General features: G+C 42.7%; 1 protein-coding gene across 1 annotated transcript; it reads right to left on the reverse strand.

Moving 5' to 3' along the window:
- Positions 1-99: 99 nt before the first annotated feature.
- LOC118172897 (histamine H3 receptor-like) lies at positions 100-5,020 on the reverse strand. The gene is made up of 3 exons (XM_035337094.1): positions 4,720-5,020; positions 4,482-4,648; positions 100-2,147 (listed from the first exon to the last, which is right to left on the reverse strand). Exons 1-3 carry the CDS (start codon positions 4,973-4,975, stop codon positions 1,263-1,265), a joined length of 1,308 nt encoding a protein of 435 aa, XP_035192985.1. The 5' UTR covers positions 4,976-5,020; the 3' UTR covers positions 100-1,262.
- Positions 5,021-10,837: the final 5,817 nt, after the last annotated feature.

Here is a 10,837-nt window from a genome sequence, read left to right on the forward strand (position 1 = left end):
AATAGACAACATTTAGGTCATTGCTCTACTGGTTTGGAGGGGGAGGAGGAAGAATGTGGAGAATTTCATGACCTCACTTGGCTAGTGGTGTAACTAATGCTATTCAAAAATCTTTATGTTGATCTGTATCTGTTGATACCATCACTCATTTAAAAGAACAGGTTAAAGCAGATTTCATGTTAGAAAACATCCGTAGCAGAACACAATTATAATGTTAATGTAGATACATTCATATAGTCAGAATATGCTCTCTCAGCTTACAGTATTTGTGAACCATGTTTGTTTCATTCTCAAGGTCAGTACTTGTAACTCAGGAATTACCTTTGAATAACAGTTTTGTGGTTTCAGCTGCAGTTACCCACGTTACAGACTGGCGCTTTTTTCCACATGCCATTTGATAAGGCTACAAAGTTATGAATTGCACAGTTCTGAATTACTTTTATTGGAGTTTTGACAAAGTAAACTTCAAAATTCTGCCCATGAACTTTAAGGTCAACTGTACTAACATGCATTTTGGCTGTAGCAATGGACCATGGTGGCTGTTCAATAGCTATGACTTGTCAACAAAGGAAAATGTCTGTAAAACTGTGTAGAAGATGCATATGTTGGTGGAAGCAAATCACCTTTTCCACCCGAATCAATGCTCCCTTACTGCTATACTTGCTCAGCTTCTCTAGTAATCTGGCTGTTCTGGCACCTCTTGTTCCATGCTATTCCTAAACACTACTCTTTAGTTGTTTAATTTGTCACAATCTTATCTGTTCCCCTACTTTGGGGGGCAGTACAGTAGGGACTGGGGAAATATCCTCCCCAGAATGCATGGTACACTTAACAGCTAAGACACCCTGAGGTCCTTAAAGGGTGGAGCTGGGGATAAAATATAACAGCCCCAAATTAACGCTTAATGGAATTCCTTACTAGTAATACTTCAAAATATATTAGAAGTGAGATCCCCTCCCCCCCAGTCACGGGCTATGAATTTTGTATTCCCTTTTTGGCACTCTGACGCTAGTGCACTATCACCAGAAATTACACTGCTGGCATAATTCCCAAAGAGTTTTGAGAAATTGCCTTTGCTTTCATTGCTTATTTCTCCAGCTACACAAATGACTGTATTGTTATACATTCCTAAATATCTATGCTTGTATCTACTTAGCAGTATTCCTTTAAACACCCAGTGTACTTAATATTTGCAGGTGAGTATTAGCCAGTTTATGTTCACACTGAAAGCAAGATGTACTTACTGTCAAATTCCTTTCTTTTCACATAAAAATATGAGGATGGATCTTGGCTTTTCCTGGGCACAGGAGTTTTATAAAGGCTTTCCGAAAGCTCATGTGGCACAGTGGGTATAGAATAGGGTTAATGGCTGAATTAACCCACAAAAGCCAAAATGAAGTCTCATAGAGTGAATGTAGCACACAGTGCCCATGACAAGCTGCTCTGATGATCATCAAAAGCGTATATGGTGCCCAGCACAAACCAAACACACAGACAATAATTGCTAAAGACTTTGCTACTCTTTTATCCCGGGAAAGTCTAAATTTATTTGCCATAGTGTTAGCAATGTCCGCTCTGGTGGTGATGTTGCATATGTTTTCTGCAGTTTTATAGAAGTTTTTCTTACGAGGCTTGGTCTCGACATCCACCTGAAGTGGTGGAAGGTCTTGATTGACATTCAGACTCAATGACTGATTGTCAAACTTATGTAGTCTGAGCCTTGGAGCCTTTATGGGGGGAGAAAGGCTGCTTGCTCTCCTCTCATGTTTGTGTCTGTTAGAAGGTTTTACAAAAAATATAGTGTGCTCCCTTTTTTTTCCTTGGAAACTCATTTCACAGTCCTCTTGACCAGGTGATATGTTATCATTTCTGAGGGATGTGCGTTTCCTAATGTTGAGGTAAATACTTAAGTTAAAGTATGTAACGGTGATGAAGGGTGTAAAGAATTCAATGGTAGAGGCAATCATTAGGAAATACCAGTTGTAGAAGAATTCTGCATGACATTCTCCTTCAGGGAGGATGCTCTTTTGGGCAATATACTCCCAGCTGAGAATGGCTGGACCGTAGAGAAGAAAAGCAGCAATCCATACAATGATCATCTTCAATATTGTGTTTCTGGTCATCCCTTTCTGTGCCCTGTAACTCACCTGAGAAACAGAGAAGTCACATATATTAGTAGTATCTCAACAGGTACTATTGGTACCTTGGAATATGACCCTCTCAGGTTTGAGGGTCAATGATGATACATTGTTTTGGAGATAGGGGTTATAACAAGCTTACGAGAACCACAGAAAAGGTATTTGTGAAATACCCAGTCTAACAAACATTATCAAGGTGACTGGAGGTGTTCTGAGAATGTGCATCACGCTAGAAAACAAAGGTTTTTCCAGAGCAAATATCCACTGCAGCTTCTAGAATTGGTTGTCGCTAGTTGCTTATGTATTCTATGGCATTAGCTGTGACACCAGTTTATAGCTTATCTAAAGACGTAGCCCTTGAGAATTCATTTATGTATTTTAAATTAAATGATTTAATTTTTTATTAAAAGAATATAGCATGCATGGATATTCTTTTAATTCCCTTTCTTAATGTGAAACTGCCTATAAAAATAAATGGGTAAGCTTTTCTTTTTGATATCCCTAATTTCTTTCTTTTCTGAGTTACTTGCAGAACTATTATGTGCAAATAAGATTTATAGATGGAGTGTTGTGGTCTGCGAAGTGTTTCACAGGAAGAGTAATTGCCCTTTAGGAAAAATAGAGAATCTAAGATGCAAAAAAGTAGTAAGTATGCCAGTAATATTAAGTCAATAAGCCATGTCAGCAATAAAATTGAGTAGAATTTTAAGATCATCTAACATTCCATGTTCTAACTTCCTGGTGTATTGGACAATGTTCATATAATGAATTGGAGTTCAGTCTTCACATCTCTACAGTGGCCAACCTGGTGGACTTGTAAGAAATATTTTGGAATATGAAGTTTTTGAGCTTGAATTCTGTGTAAGATTCATGCCTACTTGCCCCAGTCTGTGGGTCTTGATCTCCAAAGCTGTTTTAGTTAGAATACCCATGCAGCTGAGGAATTCTGAGTTTGTCTGAATTGGGTCTAATTTTGCAATGCTTGACAAGACTGCTACTGAAATAATTAGTAGCCTTGTAGGAAGATTAAAACTTTCACTGAGAGAGTAATTTAGAAATTTATATAATCTTTTTCATATGTTCTTAAACTGCCCTAACCCAACAGGCAGCTTCTGTACTCTTGCTTTGGGAGAGATTTTTATATGAAAGATTAATTTGAAACATTTCCAAGTGGCTGAGTTCTTTCATTTATTACAAACAGTTTCCCCTTCTGTTTCTGAAACTATCCAGTCTATATATTTATACTGTGTGTATAGTCATGAGTGTGGCTTATGAAAGTAAAATTCATGGCTAATACAAAACTTAGAAAATAAAGGAATGTTGTGTTGAATATTTGAGAATTAATCTGTTCATTTCTCCTCCCTTCTTGAAAAAGAGTTGGTGAATAATAAGTTGCATATAATCTAAGTGTTCTTGTATCCTCTCTTTGTGCTATTTACTGAAAAGGTATCGCTGCCTCACTGTGATTTATAAAGAGCAATGAAGCTAAATTCATGTTTAAGGAAATGTGGGTGGAACAGGGCCCTGAAGAATAGCTGCGAACTACGTGTAGAAGAGTGAAACCCATGAGCAGACAAAATGTGCTATTTCAGCACTATCTAAAATATTTAGTGGCATTATGAAGTGCAAATGAAGATAGGTTTTGTTCTTTGGAAAGTCTAGTCTCTTCCTTTTCCAATAACTGATGTGCTGCATAACTTGAGGCAAGGCTATTTCTGTGGCTGTTGCATCGAAGTAGCATCTTCTTTTGAAGGAAGTTAGTTACTGTTAATTTACACTCTGCCACTTTTAAGCCATGCACCGCTGTCTGCACTGGTACCTGTTGCAAACAGTTCTGCTTTACGCTGTAGCTGAGATGCAGAAGGCTACCTTGCTGTTGATAGGTGTATTGCTGTGTTTTGAGGAAATGCTTTGTTTCAGCTGGGTACTGCATTTTTAACCTTAACCGAGGTGGGGCTGGGGATGAAATAAGTAAACAGTGCTCCCTCTGCCCTTCTGGCTTCACCAGCAGCATATATCATGCTGCTAGTTTCTGATATAGTGTAATTCTTACTCTTGTAAATGGGTGAAGCACCTGCCCTTCCTGCCCAAGGTGCTCTCTCCCAGAACTAGTAGGTTGTATCTGGGCAGCTCCTCTCTCCAGTGGTGGCTGCGGCTCAGGTGGGATGGGAGCTGGCAGACCTAAGGGCCGGCGCCCCCCCCCCCCCTTCCTGCTTGACGGGGCAGCCTTGGAGCCCCTGTAGCCCCCCCTCAGTCCATGCGGCTGCTCCAAGCCCTGTGTTGTGAGCTCCCCTCTCCCACCCCCAGCTCTCTGCAGCTCAGGACAGCCTGCCCAGCCCTTACCGCCTTGGTGACGGAGATGAACCTGTCGAAGCTGATAAGGACGATGTTGAAGACCGAGGCAGTGCACACCAGGTAGTCCACCACCAGCCACAGCTTGCACAAGCCCCGGCCGAGCCTCCACTCGCCTGTCAGCACGTAGGGGATGTAGAGGGGGATGCAGAAGCCGCCTGCGGACAGAGCTGGGCGGTGACACCCGCAGCGCGACCCCTGCACCCCTCCCACCGGCCCCGGCACTCACCCACCAGCAGGTCGGCGATGGCCAGGTTGAGGAAGAAGAAGTTGCCGTGGCTGCGGAGACTCCGGTCCACCACGAAGGCCAGGATGACCAGGGCATTGCCCAGCACCGTGGCCAGCACCAGCAGCCCCATGAGCGCCGCCAGCAGCGCAGCGGCAGCGGCGGAGAAGGGCCCGGGGCGCTGCCCGTCCCCCGCGCAGGCATCGCCCCCTGCCCGCGGGCTGCCCGAGTGGTTGAGCCACGGCGCCTCCTGGCCCATGGCCCCGCGGCGCTCCGCGCGCTCCGCCGCCGCCCGGCCCGGCTCTGTCCGTCTCTGCCGCCCGCCCCGAGCCGCTCCTGGCACCGCCCCAGGAGGAGAAAGGGGGGACGGGACCGGGCGGGGCGGGCTGTGGGGAGCCCTGAGGGGCGTGGGGCTCTGCCCGCCTCCGCCGCCCTGAGGGGCGGGAGGGGCCCGCTCCCGCCCGCGGTGCCGCTCCGCAGCCCCTCGTGTGAGGCGCCGTGAGGTGGCTCCCCAATAGCCGCGGGCTGTCCCACAAGCTCGCTGATGGCCCTCGTACTGCTTCTGTCTCGGCAGCCTCGCCTGCTTCCTTTGTTTTTTATGGCTTTTGCCCTCCACTGTAGCTGCAGCTCCCCCTGTCCCGTGAGGTGCCCTGAAAATCTGCGGTTTTGGCCGTGTCAGGGAGGCTCCCCGTGTTCAGCCGGCCCAGCCCGGTCAGGTCCTGCAGCACGCCGGCCGCTGCCTGTGGAGAGCTCGAGTCCTGCCGCCCACGGCAGCCTTCCCTTCTGTGGGGGCATCTGGAAGGTCTCTGACTACTTGTTTTCACAAACACTGACAGAAACGCAGTATTTCTGAGACTTCCGTTTTCAAAACTGGCAAGAAATGTAGACGATATTTCAAAGGGCGTTATGACAATGATGTTAGACTGCCAGTTTTCTCTCAGGAGGCAGATCTGTGCCTGAAATCAAAGCATGTGAGCAGCTGGGAAGGAGCTAGGAGGTTTTCAGCTTCTGGCAAAAGGACTGACCCAGCAGTGAGGAGGAGTGGGACACACTGAGGTCTGTTATGAGTGAGCGGTAGGTAATCCAAGAGAGGGGATACAACCTTCCGCTGCCCTCCTGATTTGGCCCATTGGATCATTACCTGCTTTAAAATATGAGGCCATTGACAGCCTTTGCCTTTCTTTCCACAAGAGTTTCCTAGTGACTGTAAACAGTTTGGGACTTGCTCCTTTCAGTAGGGCCCCCTTCTACTTAAAAGTAAGACAGAATTTGTTCAAAAACAATCACTGGATGCACATAACTTTCACTTAATTCAACCACTGTTTCACATGTGGTAAACTTTTATACAAGCAATGAAAGACTGGTCTAAATCTGCAGTTTGAAATAACAAATTTTAGAAGCAATCACAACAGCTTTCTGAAGAGAGGGCTTCACTTGGACATCAGGTAAGGCAAGCAAGAACAGCTCTTTAATAACTTGTATGTTATTTGTCTGAGGTTGAGTGTGTATTCTGAGTAACTGTGGACTGTCCTTTTCCCCAGGGAGATGCATCAAGCCTTTGTCAATTTTGGAAGCACAGATTCTAGGCCAGGTAATTCCTGTAAATCAGTATATCATCAGAGGAGATTTTGCAATTTACAGTAGTTATAATATGGCCTCTCTATTTTTGTCAGTCTAGAGACAGTAATGTCAACTGCATATCAGATGCATGAGAGCAAAATGCTCTTCTTACATGTTACTATATCATTATCTCCCTAAAGCAAATAAGAAAAGCTACACAAAACAAGTGACAGGAACACTGAAGTCCTAGTTTATTACCACAGTGATTACTCCTTAATTTGGGGACTCGTTTTCACTTCCCTTTGAGCTCAACTGGCAGTTTTCTATCACTTCAGTTTGGGCGGGATCAAGCTTGTTGATAATTACTGCTATCTGATTGTACTGCGGAATATAAAAGATAAAAGAGGCAGCCAAGAGACACAAAGAAGAGAAAATAAATATCTCAATCACCAGGAGAACATGAGAGAATTCATTTAGTCTTTCATGAATAATTACTATATTCTTCAACTTCTCCAATGTAAGGTAATTTTCTAGCAGTTCAGTGAGTCTGCAGAATGCACACTTGTGTATTATATTTGAAGTAGCTTTTGTAGTGTATTACCTTCTGGCAGACTTTGAGATTCTCAGTAAGACCCATAATAACCAGCATTACTGTTTTCTGATGCTCCTTTATTACTGCTAGTTTGACAAGGCACAATGACTGCAACTCTTAAAAAATTGTCTTCTTAAAAGGATGAACCATCACTCCATAGCTCTGCACTGCAGCAACTTATTGTTGAAGACCATGCTAGTGCTGGCCAGGGACCTTTGCAGATACCAAATCCAAATGGTGCTAGGTGGCCAGCACACTCAGAACAGCAGGTTTTACTAATGCAGACTTCAAATATTTTCTTTTTTCCCTTAAAATTGATATTTTCAGGTCCAGTGACTTACTGCCTTTTTTACTGAGCTACGCTGATTTTCTTTTAAGAACATCAATTACTGGGAGAAAAGCTTCACTTCAAAATATATGTTGTGATGGTATAGATATATGCACACTGTGGGGAAAAAAATGTAAAACATGCATGGATGAGTGAAGAGAGCTACACCTCACCTCGTCTGCTCCATTGTCAGAGCAGCCTGTCCTGGAGGGAGAGTGCTGTGATAATGGAGCTTGGCAGGATGGGTAAGAAGAGATGAAGAGCTCTTTGTAAAATGTCTTTGTGTAAGACTGCATTGAAGACTTCTGAAAGCATACTTTGTTACTGGTCTTTATCTAATCCTTGGAGCAATAGATAATTTATTAGAATTGGTAAGGAGGAATAATAATAGCCCAAGGAAATCATGAAAAATGCAACATTTTCCAGGGCATATCAATACTCACATGTTCTGAAATACTTGACTTTTTTGTTCATGATTTCTTTAGTGATGACTATTTTCATTTCCAGAAGACTTCTTTCAGTGATTTTTGAAAAAGGGAGCTGTCTGAATCATGCAGTTCCCCATGACTGTAGCATATGTGGGTGAGCATATCTACTGAAATTATAGAAAAACAGAATGTTTTTCCCTTACCCCAGACAGATGACACTTTTCCAGAACAGGCCAAATTCAGCTTCCAAATACACTTGGGCAACCACATTGATAGGAGGTAGATTCCAGCTGGTTGCATGTCTTATAGGTTCAAAAGATGCAGAAGACCTTCTCTGTCAATACCTTCTTTGAAGCACAACTGATGTAGTAACCACATTTACATTGGATGTTTGCCAGAATCTTTTTGAAATGGAAAGCTTAATTGTTGTGTCTTTTACCAAATAACATATTGTATATAATGGTTCTTCCTCTGCTTGTTCCTTTTAAAAATATTTAGTTTAGTCCCAGGACTCCACTTATGGGATAACTATTTCATGATATGGTTTGGGGAGCCACAAGCTGGCTGGTACAATGCTTTACTTAAGCTTTGCTTTCTAGAGAACTGAAGAGCAATTGTTGCAAATTTCAGTGAAGTACATGAAAGCATAGCACAGCTGGAATCTGCACTTACATAAAGGAAGATATTCACAGAATTTTGCAAATTTCTGAAAAAATATTTACTTTGTAATAGCTCCATTTCATATGTATATGTTATGTCAACTGTTCTCTACTATTTGGTATTTGACAGTAAAAAAAAAAGCCGCCTTGGCCAGGAAAAGAGTTTTTGACTGAAAGAAGCTGCTAAATCAAATTCTGCTGTCAAACAGATTTGATCTCAGTTAAGCAGGAAAACTAAATTCTGCAATGATCATTTCCAATTAACCTTGTACACTTTGTCAGTCAGGGTTTTGCTTGCACAGTGATTCACTTTGTTTTGTTTAATGTTCTCTAGGTGTCTCTATGCATATGATGCAATTCATACTTGAAAATAACTTTTTCCTGCACGTGGAGAAAAAGCACCCATTTGATCTGTGCCAGTGGAAAGACAACCAGTTCAGAGTACTCAGTGTTACCATCTGCTGATTATGTGTTTTCTTTTCTTTACTAAAGAAACAGTCAGTAGGATTCAGTCCTGTGCATAATGAGGGTTGTGGGAGAGCAAGGTTTGGTGTAGGTATCAGAACTAACAGTTGGCTGCCCCCACCTGGTTTTAAGATACTCATGAAGGCATGGTTAGAGCTTCAAATTGATATGCTACTTTCTTACTAGCGGGGGAAAAATAATAATAATAATAAATCACTGTTACCTGCTCAGTCTTTATGAGCAGCTTTGTCACCTATTGAGACTTAATAAACTGCTTTCCATCCACTCCAAGTGTGATTTGCTGCTTCATGAAGTCCCATGTTGTTTACATGTAAACAAGAATGCAGAATCAAGGACGTAGTAGGGCCCAGGCCAGGCTGACTTGCTTCTGCACTTACAGTGTCATTACTGCCATGGCACACTGAATTCATCCAAATGCCATGGCCTGAGCTCACCTCGAGGTCTGGCTTCAGTGTTTCAGTGGCCATTAAAGCAAAGAAGTACTCACTCACAATTTTGATGAATATGGATCAGAAATTTGAAATACGATTTAACTAGTTCACTTGGGAAATCAGACTTCAACAAGGTACCAGAAATATTTATCCCATAGGCAATTCCCTTAAAGTCACACCAAAATTATATTAGTATTGAGAAGCTAAATATATTATAGGCACAAGGAGGAGTTTTGTTTCTTTTTGCTTCTTCTGAACATGTTCAGCAGCTTCACCTATTGTTACTTGTACCCTGTATAACCAATTGAGTGATGTAACATATTTGGCATTTGTGTCCTTCACATCCTGGCTGTTTGATGTATTAATGTTTCAATTAGGCAGTTTCACTCATGCAGCCAGCATCAGAAGGTATCATCATAATTATCATAATTTTGTCTCTTGGTTGCAAGAACATTACAGAGGGTTGATTTTTTTTTCTTTTAGTTGTACTCAGTGGGAGCTGGACAGACTTCCAAAAAACCTCTCTTAACAGTATATTGGTGCTGAGGACACTGCAAAAATCAGAGCTACCCAGACTGTCATTTATTTCTCTTTCTTAATTCATTCTTCCTTAATCTGTATGAAAGTTAATTTTCCTCCGGCCAGTCACCTGTCTCCCTTGCACTGATAATGTCCAGGCACATAATCTCTCCCGTCTGCACTGTACGTGCAGCAGTACTTCTGGCCAGAATGGTGCCGAAGCCAGGAACCCAGCCAGCGTTCCTGGCATTTGGATGCGCTGGCGAAACTCCTTTCCACCAGCAGATGGCGGTCCCCAGGAACGAGCTGGGAGCCTGACAGCCTTCTGCATCTCCTTCGGACCTGAGCTAGGAGGGTATTTCCACAGCAAGCTGCTAACGGACCCGGGTTTGTAATATTCCTCCAAGCGTCTCTGGATTTTCTACGTCTGTATCAGCAGTAGATGTAGTTGCATCGTAGCTATTGTAGATTTTCAGCTTTGGGAATGACTCAGGGTTAATTATTTCCTTGAGGCTGTCCGTTTTTCATTTTCAGTTGGAAGAGCCACCCCCAACACTGTGACCCTAGTGCCCGTGACTCTTTGGGAAGTTAATGCCTATTTGCTTGAAAGGCAGGGTGTGAAATTTGGAGTTAGCGTGAGAGCATTGCCAGCAGAAGCTGAAGTTAGTGGTGTCGGAGAGCATGGCTTATCATTGTTCTTAATTAGTGACCCAGTTACTGCCATGTAGGCATTGTTGTAAGTCAGGTTCAGACCATTCTGATACTAACAGATAACGTTTGTTTCCTCATGTTAGCTGTGTGGTATAAATTCTAATGGAGGAAAAAGGCGGGAACTCTATTTTCCTTTATTTCAAACTTTACTTCTGTGTACTCTCTCGTAACAATTTTCTCACTTTTTTTTAGGAACCCAATGAATGCCTGCTGTACTGTATCTAGACCTATTTGTTTTCATCTGACCTTTGAAAATTACCCAGATTCTTTATCCACATATAAGATGTTAGTTGTGTCATGGGCAGTGTTACACTGGAATTTTATAGTGCAACACCCTTGTCATACTGTCCATAAATATTGTACCTTGTTGTTCTGTTCTGTATTTGGATGGTTGAGGGCATTTTGGA

The sequence above is a fragment of the Oxyura jamaicensis genome, chromosome 11 (assembly GCF_011077185.1).
Source record: "Oxyura jamaicensis isolate SHBP4307 breed ruddy duck chromosome 11, BPBGC_Ojam_1.0, whole genome shotgun sequence".
NCBI classification, from domain to species: Eukaryota; Metazoa; Chordata; class Aves; order Anseriformes; family Anatidae; genus Oxyura; species Oxyura jamaicensis.

Excerpts from the sequence above, each read along its gene's own strand:
- LOC118172897 (XM_035337094.1), bottom strand. The coding sequence starts at position 4,975 with ATGGGCCAGGAGGCGCCGTGGCTCAACCACTCGGGCAGCCCGCGGGCA. Across the intron at positions 4,649-4,719 it reads CATCGCCGACCTGCTGGTGG|GCGGCTTCTGCATCCCCCTC; the intron begins GTGAGTGCCGGG and ends CTCTGTCCGCAG. Across the intron at positions 2,148-4,481 it reads TCATCTCCGTCACCAAGGCG|GTGAGTTACAGGGCACAGAA; the intron begins GTAAGGGCTGGG and ends TCTGTTTCTCAG.